General features: G+C 36.3%; 1 protein-coding gene across 5 annotated transcripts in view; it reads left to right on the forward strand.

Annotated features, from left to right (window-relative positions):
- PDE1A (phosphodiesterase 1A) overlaps window positions 1-16670 on the forward strand; it is a 200363-nt gene that overhangs the window by 96529 nt on the left and 87164 nt on the right. Inside the window, exons 2-3 of one of the 5 annotated variants that reach the window (XM_085228211.1) lie at window positions 7365-7390; window positions 7723-7826. The exons of the other annotated variants lie outside the window; for them this stretch is intronic. Of the exons in view, the coding sequence (XP_085084337.1) occupies window positions 7365-7390; window positions 7723-7826 (130 nt within the window). The remainder of the gene's footprint in view (window positions 1-7364; window positions 7391-7722; window positions 7827-16670) is intronic. 5 annotated transcript variants of the gene reach the window in all.

Here is a 16670-nt window from a genome sequence, read left to right on the forward strand (position 1 = left end):
AAAAGTAATCACAGAAAAACTGGGCTTTGAGAGAAGGATGGAGAGGACAGAAACACCTGCTCTTAGCATGATAAGAAGCAGTGAAAAAAAATATTTGATTGAAGCAGTAAATGAAGACAGTTTTGAGGAGTGTCCAGGATATTATGAAGGGTGTAAAAAGTCCTTAGATATTGAGGATGATGAATTATATTGTTTCTGAGAGGCTGGCATTTCCACAAGATGGTGGACAGGAAGATAAAATGTAAAGCAGTACATCAGGAAATTTGAATGGTAGGTGTCATTGAAGAATTAAGAAAGCAGGAGAGAGAATACTAGATTAGGCAGGGGGAAAGCTTGGAGAATCCAATTTACAAGCAGATGATACACATTTATTCACTAAGTACACTGAATGGAGGAATCAAGTGCAAAAAATCAAAAGAAATGGAACAAATGTCTGACATTTGGTTTTGTAGCTTAGTGTTGCTCATATACATTTGAACAGCAGTCCAAATGTTTGTATTCAACCTCTTAATCATGCTAGAAGAAGGTAAATAAATACATTTTAGAAATTTCAGCAAAGACAAGTGATTTAAATGAAATTGGTAACGTGCAATAGCAAAACATACTATATGGTATAGACAGCTTGGCTGTCACCAAATTGAGATAGAAAGTAAGAACAACTTTATCACCATCCTAGTAATGAAAGCATAACTATTGTTGAAGTGATGAAAAGAATCTTGGCTGTTTTAAGAAATGGAGTTGTGAGCGCATTATTTATTCTGGTACTTTTGACAGCAGAACCAAAAAAAGGAAGCTTTTGATGGATTAGAACAATTACATTTTTTGTATTTTAGTATACTAAACTTTCTAACTTGACAGTTAATTAATGAGAACACATTTATTTAAGGAAACAACATTCTATTGTTAATTAATTATTTTTAATACACTACACTGTTATTGTGTATCCAGTTTTGTTCTGTCCTGGGTTTCTCACTTTAAGGAACATACCATATGAAAAACAGATTTGCCTACATATTTCAAGCTTTTTATTAGAGCTTTCCCTTTACTTTATTCCTACTTAATCAAGAACTGATTTAACAGTAGGTTTGATTGTAGACTTCTAAAGAGGAAAAGTTAAGTGAGAACTGATGTACATTCATTGAGTAACATCTTCATCTCTAAGCATTTCTTTTGGTTGGAATTAAAGTGTCATTATCTAGTGCATGGTTTGGGAGAACATTCATGGAAAAGTCAGACTGTGCCTCCACTGAGATCAAAGGGAGTCAATTTTTCAGATAGTAGTGGAACAGAAGCTACAGATCATACATTGTTAGTTCATTTTCAGAGGAGTTTAGGAGGGAGGAGAGGAACTTGTGTTATCCCGAAGAAATTGAAGTGACGTGCAGTGACTGCATGGATGTCACCTGGCTTTGTGTCAGTAATCTTTCAAGCAAATAAAGCAATTAAGGATATGCAATAGAAAGTTCTAAGGAAGACAGTAATTTTTTTTTTCTTCATATCTTAAAGAATAGAGAGTACAAAAGGCAGTAAAGAGTCTGAGTTCTGTTGAGATATAAAGCAGAATAGTAGAATTCTGTTTTTGTTTCTCTAGTGGGTACATTTTTCCCTGTTTTTGTCTGAATAATCAGAAGTGAAAACATAATTCTTTCTAAGGTGGAATCGATATGTTCCGGAGGCAGATCTAAAGAATTAAGGTATAGATGTAAGTATTTGGTGTCCTAACATTGTGAAAATGTATTGGAAATACATTTCATTAGAGCTAGTAGCTCTGCTATGCTGTGTTCTTAACATGTTTGTGACAAGGCCTATGACTGAGGAAGAAACTGTAAATAGCAGTGATAAGACAGGTAAGCACTGACCACAGATTAGCAGAGATTTACATTTTCAAATCAGTAGGAAGTTACAGCACAAGGTAAGAATCGCTTCTTCACAGAACTTGCCACCTCTGCTATGGTGGTAGTCCATTACTTCTACTCCTCCTTTGCACAATCCTTTTCTGGAAAGTCACAGACTGAAAACTGCATGATATAGTGTAAGAATGCTCATTTCTGCTTTCCTGTGACACTGGTCGCTACACTTGCCACAGACTAAATGGTAGCTGTCTTGTCTCAATCTAGCATGCTTCATATCCGTGTAAGAAAGTACATGAATGAAAACCAGAGGTCGTTTAGTGTAGCAACTTTACCAAGCAAATGTCATGAGTCAGCAGAGGCAGCGTGGTCTCTCCCACATTTTTTAATAAAAGGCGGGTTGCACCTGTGGCAAGTCAGAGTTTTGTTTCTGTTGCTGACAAATGGCTGCATCAGAGCAGTTTGGCAGTTGGCTGGGCTCAGGGACCAGGATGGAGGTGGGCTTCGCCTTTTCTGGGATGGAAACTTGGTGTAGGGAGAGAGGCAGCCAGCTCCTGCTAGAAGCTGCAGCAAAGAAGGGAAGTTCTTTATACAAGTTTCTTTATACAAGTTTTAAACAGCTGGATTTTTCAAATCAGACTCCACAGCTTCCAGTGTAATCCTGGCTAAATCATAGGAATCTTGTCTCAGTTTTAAAGATATGGATTTCCAAGCTTCTGTATGCACTTTATTCACTGCAGAGCTAACCTACATACGATGAGGCTGGTCACAGTTTTTAGATGTTCATTAGCATTTGTTATTCTGCATGTAAATTCTTAAATTAAATAGCAGAATGAGAACTGTCCGTGTCTGGAAGATGCCACTTTATTTTTTCGCTTGTTGTAGACTTACTATTTCCATGTACTCTGTGCTTAGAATACATTGACATGACCTTAAGGCTCTATCAGATAATGTCATTGAAAGTTGATTTCCAAAGCAGTACAGAATGGTAAAGAGCAAGCCAGTACTCTGGTTATCACTGAACATTATGGGAATCTTGATTTCTGAAATATTTAATTCTCTATTAAATCAGCTCACAATTACAAGCATCCATTTTAGTTCTTCAATACTCCTTTTATGTACATAAGAAGGCAGATAATAGAAAAAATGACGCAAGCTGCCTACCCACCTAAGTATGATTACTATGTTGATTTACTTTTTAAATGCACGTGAAGATGAAAAGATAATTTGTTAAGGCATTTAGAAGAGTTTATATTTTAAGTATTTTAAACTGTTTTGAAAATGACAACAGTGCCTACGAGGCAATAATGACAAAGTCAAATTAGCAAAGCCGAAAGGAAGACTGGGAAATGGTTTGCATAAAGCTTTGGAGCTGTTATCCCAAAATGTTAGTGGAATTCTGCTCTGAAGTACAATTTTAAAATTGTTTTACAAATATGAGTTTTGGTGACCATGATAGACAGTTGCATAGACTGCACTGTCATACAAAGGTGGTTTTCTGAGTTAAGCTGATAGTGTACAATATGGACTTACTGCTGTGTTCTTTGTTAAGAGAAGGCCATTGCAACATTGCATTTGAAATGATACTGTTTGCTCTGATGTTCTTTCTGGCAACTGGACTTTACTCAGAGCTTGAAAGCCTGAAATTCAGCTGGAGGGAGTGGAGAAAGGCTTCATACATGATACGGAACCATCTAAAGATGCTAATTTGGCTGATACAAGCAGTTTAGTGGAGTTAGCCTTAGTCAATACCTTAACTCATGTATATGAGCCTTAACTAAACCTAGGAAGAGCATAGGAAAGAGGATAAGTGCGAGAAACAGGGCTGGTGTGAACAGATAAGGCTCTGAGCCTTGTTCTCCTGCTTCCACATTCTTGGCAGTGGAGATAAGGCATGCAGTACTCTGTGCCCCTCAGACTCACCTGATGACTTCACAGTGACTTCAGTCAGCATCAAATTGGATTTGAGTGAGGCTCTTGCCACTCCAAGTTCTGTCCTCATTGTTCCAGCTTTCTGTGCTTCCTTTATGCTTCTTTTCAAACTGACCCTTTGTAGTTCCAGACACCTCCCCATAATTTCCACTCTGAGTTAACTGTGGCTGCTGGTCGTCTTCTTCCTTAACATAAACCGTTCTGGAGAAACACCCATTCAGAGAGGTTTGTGAATCCCGTCCACACACTCTGCTTGCACTCACACTCCTACTGTTATCTCATATCTTCTTTGTCAAAGATGGACCCTGCAGATACCCCCACAGATGAAGAGGAATGGTTGAGAATTTAAAAATAGGGCATCAGCACTACAATTGAACTTGAGGATGAGAGGTGTGAATATATATGGAAGCAGAGTAGGGTAAAAGTTACGAAGACTTACTGATTGGGTGAATCTGTTATTATTCAGAAGAGAAAATACATGGAATGAAGAGGAGGAAAAAAGAGAGAGAAAGTCTGTAAGTATGCAGATAATTGTAAAGCTGCATAAAGGATGGAAGAGAAGGGATTAAAAAAATACAAAACAAGATCATTTACGATTCGAAGGACAGTGGCTTTAGTGGTGGAAGTACATGAAGTAGTTGAATAGAAGTATGTGGAATTGAGAATGGGAGAGTGATGAGAAATTGTGGAAAAGATGTGAAGCAAAAAAAAAAACAAAAAAAATTCTGCAAAACTGAACAAACAACAACAAAAAAAGAAGACAGAAAAATTGGATAATGAAGAAGTTAAGGCAAAATTAAAAGAAGAAGAGAATGAGTAATACAAAATATAATGAGTAGTGTGGAAGTGTAAAGATAAGCAGGTGGTGAGCTGATAGAGAAGTTAATGAGAATATGGTCATTTCAAGTTTTACATGCTTACTCATCCCTAGCATACTAAAACATAAATCGTGCTAATTACTCCATGTTATTGGTAAGTACACTACACATAGTGACACTGGTGAGAGATATTAAATGTTTAATGTCATCTTGATGGTCTGTTTGGGATATTGCTGGTGTACTGTTTTATACTACTTCCAGACAAATTTTTACAAAAGTTAATGATGAATTCAGGAGACATTATAAGATTAGTAATTGAGTCATTTTCCAATTGGCATGAGTGAGCTTTATTATAGTTCTCATTATTTTTGTTAAAAGTGCCTGATTCTTTAAAGTACTTAAAGGAAATAGGGATCTGAAAAATCCCGCAAGAAGCAAATCCTGTGTTTCTATTGTTATTGTTTTTAAAAATTTACAGAAATTAATGATTGGGATGATTAGGAATGTTGACACATTGCTTTCCTCCAGGCCTGCAACTAGTGTTTGAAACATTTCCTGACATAGAGAAATTATGTCTACTTCTGTCCTACCATTCTGATTGAAGACCTCTAAGCTCTTCAGTCTATATTCAGACTTTAAAGCATGCTGCTCCAGTCACATCAAGGTGGACATTACACAATTTATGGGTAAACGTTTCTAATTTTACAGGAAATTACTTTGGTCTCCTGATAGCAGCAACTGAGAAAAGTTTTATGCTGAGCTGGTTGGTCTTAAATTATTAATTACCTTACTTTAGAAAATCCATTTTTCAGCATCAGAATAATAGGTCTTGTTAACCTCTCATTTGAAAGTTAATGATGTGTTTTCTTGCAGCTTTGGATATATACAATCTGGAACATTTGTATTACGCAAACCAAATAAAATGCATTGGTGTAAAACTAATGCATAGTAGTAACCTACTCTGTTGATAATGAATGGTTACAAGGAATTGTTTAAACACTTCTGTGAACCAGAATTAATAGCTTCCTCAGTGCTGGAGAAAAGATTTCAAAGCTGTAATAACATGGTTCATAAAAATTAAAATAAATAAACACAGTACTTGAATAACTGGAGTGGAGTTTCTAAATAATTTACCTATTTCTTTTTTGTTGTTGTTTTGAACAGCAAAAATAAATAAATAAATAAAAATAAAAAATTGAGTTCCCATAAAAATGCACATAAATTTTTAAACAACATTCAGCAATATTGATCTAGCCAGAATGATTGCCCCTTCAGGGCCCCACTTAAATTGTACTGTTATGTTACTAGGACTCCCTATTTACATTCCATCTTCCCGGAATGTAAAAAAACACCTTTAATGACTATATTACGTTATTTAAAGGCAGACTGCATAAAGTTTCTCCAGAGAATCCAGAATAGCATTTCTTAGCCCATGCTGATCTCCTTCTACCAACTGCTTCCAGAATCAGATGTAGCTCTCTTGAATGTTCTTTCAATGTGTGAGATTTGTGTGAGATCAGACTAAGATTTGCAGCAGAAGTCTACCCAAAAATATTGAATAGATTGCTTCTTTCAGTCCTTCGTATATGGAAGAATATTTTGTCGTCAACTTCTTATTAGGAACTTCCATGTTTATCTCTTTGGCTTTCAGTCATCTCTTTGTTTGAGAATATCAGCCCTGTTCTTCAGTATTTTCCTTCAGGTGATATTTCCTGAATTTCTGGGTTTTGTATTTCCCATTTCAGTCTGTGTTTTGTCTATGGCTTTCTTCAGAGTATAATTCCTCCAAATGGATAGATTACTCCAGAAAAAATTTATTTACTATGAGTATGTCCCAAAATGGAAGCCACTCTCTCTTGCATCACGTAGACTTTCTTTTTTATGTTATTATCCCTTCTAAGTCATGCTATCATTCCCAAGATAGTTACTGTACCATTTTCTGCATTACTGCTGTCTCATTAGTTATATCCATCTCCTTTCTACAGCATTTTTCAATTTTCTCTTCTAAATGATATCTTGTGTGATGAGAATTTCTCCAAATGAAATTTTTATCTAACCTCCTAGGTACTTGCAATTTCAACCTTTCTGGTCACGTTCAAAAGCTCTTATCACTGAGCTTTATTCTTTGGCCAAGAGAATATGCAATAGATCTGAACTTATAATCTGTCTTATAATACCCATTTGAAATGTGCTGTTTCTTGGCAGTGAACACTTGCTAAGTATTATTCAACAAGACATATCCCATTCATATAATATTTCTTCTTTTCCTTCCTTTCTCTTTCTTTTTCCAGAAATGGGGACCGCCACTGTTTTTTAGGCAAATTTACTGGAACTTTACTATCAAAGCAAATTTTTATTATTGTGCATAAAACTGAAATAATGGCCCACCCTACTCTCTTCTTCTGTAAATATCTTTGCTTCTGGAAACTATTTGTTGCCTTCAATGCTCTTGTTTCATTATCTCTGTGTGCTTTCCACAATTTCTATTCTTCATCTGTAAATTTTCTTCCATACAGCAGTCATTTAATACAGCTACGTTTTATAAAAGTCCCTATGTTAATTTTTCATATTTTTCTCTTTTGGGCCTTCAACTTCAGCTGGAAATAAGAGTTAAAATTCTTGCTATATCACCTATTGCCTTGCTGCTCTGAGGATTGTGTCTGGCAGTCCCATCAGTGAATATGGATGATGAGCACCAGCAAGCAGAGAAATGATCACATGCCTCACATGAGCTTTTGACCTGTTTTTGAACACTATCTTTCAGTGATTCCTCTCAACAGAAGAATGAGTGTATGGGACTGCTGAATCACAGCCTGAACCTCTGATTGATCACCTGAGGTGAGCAATGAGTCAGCCACGGGAGCACGGGTGAAAGCAATTCACCTGTGCTGCAGGAAGGGGTGGAGCCTGGCTCCACCTCTCCTAGAACCATTTAAGAGCTGACTGCCAGTGGGGAAGGATCTCTTTTGGAGATCTACTCTTCTGGAGTTTTCTATGTGAGCCCAGGTATAGGGTGAATGTTCTTTTCTGCTCTAAGTATAATAATTATATAAGCCAAGCTCTCGAATATACTATATCATCTGTGTATTCATTACACAATACACAATGATTATACAATGAAGTTGAAATTCTTTTCTGATCAGTGGGAAATTACTCCTCTTAAGAGCAGATTTAGGATCTTGATGGACAGAGGACTTGCACTGAAGATAGAAATAACTGTGAGTAGGCTTTGGCCTGTCCTGTGTAACTGCACTCTTCCCTGACTTAATTTCCTCAGTCTTATATGTGACTGTGTTCATCTTGCTGATGAAGTCCTTTGTTCAAGGAAACTGCACACTCAAAACATGCCCTCCCACAGCTTTTTTGAAGTATGGAGGGACTTCTTAGGCATACCTCCCAGAGCAAGTGGTACTTCTGCCCAGTTTTTCTTGCTAGGAACACTTGGTTATTAGGACCAGGGCAAATGTTCCAGTGTCAAGATTGTTTTGTGGTCCAAGACTTACCAGATGCTTTCCAGATGCTCTAACTTTTCCCTTCAGTAGTATCTGAAATAGCAAGGGAAAGGTTTACTTCTCTGACTGTGGACAATAGGTAAACTTAGCAGGAAAATGCAGTTCGTCTCCCAGCATCCAGACATCAAGACTATAGTAACTCCTTACTGTACCTTATATTGCAAAGTACAAACTAGTACATGCTAATTCTAGCCTACCAGGTGGAAAAGTTAGATCAGGACTGGAGTGCTGAATATAAGCAAAAAGGGAAAACCAGAACAGTAGTAAAAAAAACTGGGAAGACTACATGGTTGTTTTCAGCTGTTATGTGCCATCTCCTAGAGGTAGCATCTTAGCATCAGATTCTCCTTTATTTTAGTAGAGTCTAAGAAATTAAATAATTACTAAGAGAGGGTGAAATTTGTCTGTGCTACTTGGCACTGAAAGAACTACTTACATGGGCTAAAAAGCCATGAGTTACCACCTTTTATTTAAAGATGTAATATAAATTCAAATAAATTTAGCATGGGCTAACTCACCAAATACAAATATGTATCTGTTGTGCTAGTAAATAAGCTGTGAACTAAGTCAGGGATAAAGTAAAATGAATTTACCATGCCAAAGTCTTTCCAGAGAAGTGATCAACTTCGTTTTATGAAATTAAGTAAAATCAAAAACAGTAAGCAAACAACATGGATTGCATGCATTACAAATTCCTCATGTTTAAGTGGCTCAAGGTATACAAACGACCAGTGTTTTAGAAGCGTTCACTTACAGTATCAGTTTTCTTTCTCATACAATAAACTCTCCTGATCTTGTATAATGAATATTCACAAAATAAATTGTCTGGATAAATTGTATTGCTTTCATCACTGCCCCAAATGTTGTATGGATCCTTAAGAGATTCTCTAATGTGGTACTTCTTAAGCTGCAGCACAGATGATTGAAACTTCCATGCAAAGCACCCTTCTGAGGCTGCCAAGATGTGTTTATAGAATCTTACAGACTGCTTTAGTAAAAGGGATTTATTCCATTATATCCATGTATTTTCTTGACTATCCTTTGATGGTGTTTCTTTATGAAGTAAAGATGTGATCCTGGAACTAATTGTGCCCATGGGTAGTCATTGTGAGAGGACTAATGAAGTCAATGAGACTGCACATACAAAAATACTGTACTTGACAAATAGGGTTTTACGGTATCAGCTGTAGAAGGCAAACAGTCTACCCAACACTGATTTGGATTTAACACAGTATTATTTTTAATTCAGCTCTTCTACTAATTAAAAGTAAAATATTAAGACTTCTGCTGTCTGTGAAGTAATGGTCAAAATGCATTTACATTTAAAGGATTGTATTTCAAAAATACAAGGTTAAAGTGCAAGAATCAGTTATATCAGAACCTTTTTAATATAGTGATTTCCAGCTGAACAAAGAGACAAATGACAGTTAGGAATGACTTAATGATGATACGTTCTTTTTTTTTTTTTTACTTCTCTGCTTTGAATTCAGTAGCTTTTATTAATTAAATCAGATATTTTAGTAAAACGAGTAAAGTAATTGATGCTTGTTGTTAATTATCTTAATGCTTATAGCTTTCATTGTTGATATCTTATTTTCTTTTGGGTATCTGTTATTTTCTCTAATTTAAACTTCATTTGATCCAATTCTGTAAAGTAGATAGATTTAAGTACCTCTCTTTTTATTTTTGTCCCTTTCTTAGTTGTAAACTGTGTCCTAGGAACTCTAAACTCTGACACTATTTTTGTTTATATAGAAAAAAGTTTTACTGTAAGGTATTCATTCCTTTATCTTCATAGCTTTTCTCTCTAGTTTTATATCCAGTTTTCAAAATCATCCTTGTAATGTGAACATGTGATTGTACTGCAGTATTGCAGTACTGATCTCACCAGTACCAAATGCAGAGGTATATAACTTCTACATCTACTTAGGATTCCTTGTTATGCACCTCAATCTGGAATTTACTGTTTTTCAATATAATACTTGCAGTGGAAATCCTAAGTCAGGGCTTGAAATGGTGAATGAGCACCTAGTAGGAAGGCAGGATCAACCCAGGGAGCTCAGGTGTATGCAATGCACCTGTGTGACTGGATCCAGGATCCACCCCTTCCCAGACCTCATTTAAGGGTTGGCAGTAGAAGCAAGGGTATCTCACTTAATATTCCTGCATGTCTGAAGTGTTCTGAAGGTAAGCAGCTTCTTCCCTTCATTTTTGTGCCCACAGCTTTTGCATTTGAGCGAGTCCTCACTTGCTGTAGACTAGGGCCTTGCTGTTCTGCTGTTATTTCTGCACTTTCCATTGTGTTACAATTCTCAACTCATGTTTAGCTGCTTATCTCTTATGATGCATATACACATGTATCTGTATCTGTTTATTTAGGAGCTCAGCAAAAAAGGTGAGATCTATGAGGTTTTTCTTTCACAAAAAATGAGACCAATATTTAGTTCAAAATAATCTATCTGACCTAAAACACATAATTAGTGGAACAGAAGGTATTCTGAGCTTGGCTTCATAGTCTATTATTTTATATATTATCACTTTATGTTGAATATCCACTAGGATAGAAACAAATTCCAATTTCATCGCTCTCAGGCTAGTATCTCTACTTAATGACGTAACTGTTTACAAACTTATTCAGCAACTACATCAGTTCCTACATACAGCAACAGAGTACTCAGAATAGCTGGAGATATATTTTGTGATTCTCTTATGGCATGACAACTAGGGCACTTGCAAAAGATATCAAAGGCCCCTTCATAAATCATCTGGGGGTATTCTTGAACAGTTGTGAGTCATCATGATCAGGTGTGTATTAAACTACATTGCCTTCACTGCTATATCTTCCATCCATTCAGTTATAGCAATCTTTATTTGATTTTAATAAAGTCACAATTAAAATTATTAATTGAAAACAAATACATGCTCATCAATGAATAATTCCAATTCATCTTACGTAACTTGTCTAGCCTTTTAACAGCATGTGCCAGCCAATGAAGACTTGTTACACACTGTGTTATTGGACTTCCCTATTTAATTTCAGTGCCTACCTTGGCAGCCTCCAAAGGATCTGGATTTTATTGCAGTAGTGTAACATGTTCAAAAGAATTGTTCTTCTTCCTCATCAGATTTTCAGGACAACAAACTTTCTGCTCCAATCCACATGGATCCCATCTCTCTGTGGTTTGCCACACCAGACATTCTTAATTTCCTCCTTACAAGAATCTTTCTGCCTAGGACTCAGCTTCTCAAGTGATATTTCTTTTTTTGTCACCATAGGATATCTCAAAACTCCATAAGGATTCACCACAAAGATCATGAAAGATATATTTATTCCTCCTATTGCTCAGTCTGTTACTGATCTAGTTCTCTTGGAAGAGAATTTTCAGGAGGAGGAACAGCAGATGCCAGTATATTTGTCATCAGCAGCTCAGCCAGCCATCCTTTAATCATGCTCTTTTATCTGAAATGATTACAAATCCTTCCAAGATCTTATGAGAAAAGTTACTTGATGTGTATGTGGAACCAATCCGGGAAAATGTTACAGTGTTCAGTGCATTGCACACAGCTATATGGTGCAATGCTTAGATGGATGGTTTTACCCATCAGTGAAGAATTTTGGACGTGACCGGATTCTTTTGGCAGGCAACAGATTCTTTACCACCAGTCCCCAAGAGAGCAGATTGCCATTAGTTCGGGCCTTCGCATAGGCAATTCTTTACTTTTCCTCTGCTGGATTTTCTGGTGATAGAAGCAGAAAGCAAAGCATCTGATCAACAGTAGCTTTAATCTCTTCCATATATAAAGTTAAACTGTAATTTTTCTACACACTAAAGCACAGAGTTTCTGGACCCTCTTTACTGACCGATTTCATTAGGACTGGAGGGAATATTTAGTCCTTTGTTAATGATGCTGAATGTGTAAACAGTGTCTCTGAAATCACTTTGTGCTGATTCAATATTTCTTCAAGTCCATTGCAACAAGTATCAGGCATTCATCAGTGTTGAGAGTTCTTTGAGAACTACAGTTTTTATTGGGGAGAAAAAAATATAACATTTTATAACTTACCTTAAAGATTTCTTTATAATGATATCAGAAGTCATATTTCTACTATCAAGAGGCAACTGGCAACGTTATCAGAAATACCCTAGTTAGGCTCTCAGTCTTTCTTTGTGTGGCAGATCCTTCAGTCCTCTAATCATCTTTGTGTCCTGTTACTGAACTCACTGTAGTATTATGTCCATGCCTCTGTGTACTGGGGAGTCTAGAACTGACAGACCTCTCCAGATATGTCTCATCATAGCTGAGTAGAGAGGAAGGATCCCCTCCATCCTGCCGGCATGGCTTCTAATACAGTATCGAAGGCTGTTGGCCTTCTTCACCACAAGGGGACATCACTGCATGTTGTTCATCTTGTCCACATGGACTCCAAATTTTTTTCTTTCAAGCTGCTTTCTAGACAGTTTGTACCAGCTGTGCACCTGTACTGGTGAATGGGGATATTCATATTTGCATTTTCTACGCAAACTTTGCGAGATTCATGTTTGCTCATTTTTCCAGACTGTCAGATTCCCACTGAATGTAGTACAACCATCTGGCTTACCAGCTACTCCTGGTTTTGTATTGTTTGCAAACCTGCTGAAGATGCTGTCATTGTCCAGGTTGTGAATGAAGATGTTGAATGTGTTGGTCTGGGTATTCCTGTAAAGAAGGCCTTCATTCCAGCAGTCTCTGAGTGCAGGGATCTCTGTAGCAAGAAAAATAAAATGGTATTTTTAACTTAATTAAATACTAATCTTTTGGTGATCAGGTTCTCTGAATCACAGAAACCTGGGAACTGGTTATCCCCAGAAGGGAAGAGACTTGCTAGGTAACCTAGACAAACCACTGCTTTGTATGCAGTATTCTGTGAAGTAACCTAAGTTATTTAAGTACCAGTTCCTATGGAAAACTATCCTGTGGCTTAATAAAGTACTCTGAAATGCTAAGTAGCTAGCTTGCACGTCAATGGGATGAGACTTCTCTGTTATGTTAGTTACTACATATTAACTACATTGTTGTGATGAATGCATAGTAAATGATTCTGGCAACGTGATAAACAGCTGTTATTAGGACTACTATGTGCATGAGAACTTTATAAAAATCCAGACTGCCCAGGTACTACCAAAACTGGATCTTGCCAGACATTATATCAAGAAATACCATATATGCAACATTGGATCTAAACAGGAACATACTTAGCTTAACACATCTTTTTCCAAAAGTACAAATGTTAATTTCTGGTAAGTAACATCTCTCTCTTTAGCCCCAAACCTCCATCTCACAGTACAGAATCATAGAATGACTTGGTTTGGAAGGGACCCCTAGTATCATCAAGTTCCAACCTCCCCATCTGTGGGGAGAAAAAAAATATAACACTTCATAGTATATACAGGGCCACCAACCTCCACATTTAATGCTAGACTGGGTTGCCTAGGTCTGCATCCAACCCGGCCTTGAACACCTCCAGAGATGGGGCATCCACAACCTCTCTGGGCAGCCTGTTTCAGCACCTCACCACTCTTTCTGTAAAGAACTTTCCCCTGACATCTAATCTAAACCTTCCCTCCTTGACCTTAAAACCATTCCCCCTTGTCCTATCGCAGTATGAAATAAGTTGTTGCAGCTTCACAAACCTAAATAGAGTTTTCTGTACCTCTAGCTACATAAAATCTGCATGCTGTCAAATCTGGAATGAGTGCTTTGTGGGATTTTTGGTTGCTTGTTTTAATTTGTTCAATGTTATGATGTAAGTTAAGGTTAGGAAAAATTATGATTATCTTTATTTTCTATAATATGATCACTAACCTTGACTACTCTTGTGCAGTTTCAGCTACAAGCTCCTAGCAATCTTATAGCAGAGATTGCCTAAAAGGGATGTCTATTTTATGTGATTTAAAACTTATCAATAAAGTTTTGATATTTAAGGTTTCCAGCTAAATATATTCATAATTTGAGCAGAAAATCTACAAAATTATAGCTTATTATATTTAAATTTTATAGGAATATAATAATATCTAAAATCATATAGGAATATAAATTGGTTTTTAAAGTAAAAAAGGGGTAAATCAGCAAGACAAAAAAAAATTAAAACTATTTTTAGAAATCAGTGAATCAGGCTCAGAAATGTGCATTTCATTTTGCGTAAAATGCACTTACTAATTTTTAGCTCTGTGTGCTTTGAGAATATTTCACTTATTTCTGACACTTGGTCTGCACGTTTCTTATAAGCAGTAAGAATGATTAGCATAGGATTTTCAAAGGTGCAAAGGAAAAACACTCTTTAAAGTTCTTTGAAAATGTTTCCTCAAAATGAATTGTAGAACAATAAATTTCAAGATGCCAAAATGTCTCAGAATCTGATCCTGGCATCAGATACACTGTCAGGAAGCAGATACCAGAGAATCAACAGACTTTCAAAATGAAAAGTGTAGAAACTTGGAGGTTTTAAAACTTTTTGGTCTTGACTTAACTTGTCTCTCCGAGAGACAGTTAAATAAATTTTCAAAGGTATAGCATTATTTGTAGATATTTTATTGTAAACATCTAGATAGCAATAGAAAAACAATTCTATGGTTCTATAGAAAAATTGAAGAAGCATCAGTATATATGTTAATACAAAAGGTTTTCTTTATTAACCCTTATTTAGTCTTCGAGCCATCTAGGACTACTTCAGAGCCCAACTCAGAAAAGCAGAGGAGATTGACAGGACATTTCTATTAGCACCTTTTCACTATTGAAATTACTTCCACATTCCCTGCTAAATCTGCTTCTACTGACTACTCTGAATAAGTCCTACAAAACTTCCTGTCCCTAACAATAAGTATTAATGGTAAATCAGCTTCACCAAGAAACAATAGAGACCTTTATAGCCATAAATGTGCATTATTGGAGATAATAGATTATTTCTATCACTGTATTTTAAATAATAGTGCATTGTGCCATACTTCAAATAAATGATCTCACTTTGGATTTACTAGGAAAATGTGTGATCTTTTGAGATTTTTTGTTTTGTTGAATACCTCTCAAGACAAGAAACACTCCTCTTTTTATTGCCCTTTTTGGGAAGGTCCTCTTGAAAAAAAACTTGTCTCCTATGTTGGAGTCACAATATGAGAATCTTTGGTAATATCTGACCTTGGTTAAAGTTTTTCTTAATGGATTAAGTGAATAAGAAAGAAATGTATGAAAGGTAACCTCATATTTAAAGGATTTTCTGCTTATTTTTTCCTTGATGGTTTCTCATCCGTGGCTTTTAAGTACTCCTTAGATATAATTAAGTAGCCTTTCACTATTCATGAAACATTATGCAAACGAGAGTGATTTCTGGCTGAGATAAACTATGATTAAAGTGGACAGAAAAAGCTTGGCTCATTCAAGGAATATACAGGCTGCTGTCTCTATTCTGCTTTAGAAATGAGTGCTCTGTCTTCTAGTCAAAACATTTCACAATAAAAATTTAACAGGCTGGAGAGCATTTCCAGAAACAAACTGTTAATGTGAGTATGAGATGGAACAGCACATGAGGAAATGATGCTTAAAGGGAAAGGAAAAGTATCTTGAATTTATAACCTGTGAATGCCATTCCTTGAATGATGGTCAGCCAGTGATGCTCCAACTGCTGCCCTAATAGGAACCAAGCACTGTGGCTGTGCTCTGTTCAGTGCTAATGCAGTACTTTTAGCAGTGCTGTAGGAAGTAGCTGCTGGAGATGGAGGAGAGTGAGCATTTCAGAAGAATAAACTTACACATGCAGATAGGCCTCCAAGCAGTATTGCAATTCAAGTGGGAAATAAAGAGCATGAAGGTAAAAAATATATAGTATAGGAGGAATGGAAATTGCAAAATCCAATTTGGCTAATGTTGCCCAAAACTTTAATTATAAAGATTTGTTTCATTCATTTATAATCTTTTCAAAACTATGCTGAAGTTTTTTTTTTTTTGTGCTACGTTGCTCTAGCAAGCTGTTTTTTGTTTGTATTTTTTTTTAACTCATTTGAAGGTCTTAGCCAGAGCAGCACAGCCATTTCTAAAGCTAGGCAAAAAATTGCTTTCAAATGGAGAAAATTTGATTTATCTTTAGTGAGACTGTGGGTTTCCCTGGCACTTGAAAAATGACAGAGGTCACTTTTCTATCTCATTGTAACTTTTAATAACTTTGTGAATTTTTTTCTAATTTATAGTAATGATCTCCCAATAAATTTGAGTTTCAATAGACTCAGTAGTAGTTTGCTAGGGTCATGAAACCTGTGCCCCAGGGAATTCTGTTCAACTCAGTGAAGGACTCTGTTTTCATGGGTCCACTGTGCTGACTGGGATAGAGATGAAACTACAAAGCTGGTATGTGAGGTGACTTGCAAAGTCAGTCTCATTATTCTAAGAAAATTGCTTATTTAAGCAATTTTGTTGTGAGATTCCTGGCTCCTGCAGGTATGAAGCTTAGGGCAAAAATTCAAGGTTGTCAAAATGATTACAACTTCTATATAAAGCTGAGTAAGAATTTGCTTAGTAAAGAAAATCAA

The sequence above is a fragment of the Meleagris gallopavo genome, chromosome 7 (genome assembly GCF_905368555.1).
Source record: "Meleagris gallopavo chromosome 7, MGAL_WU_HG_1.1, whole genome shotgun sequence".
Lineage (NCBI taxonomy): Eukaryota > Metazoa > Chordata > Aves > Galliformes > Phasianidae > Meleagris > Meleagris gallopavo.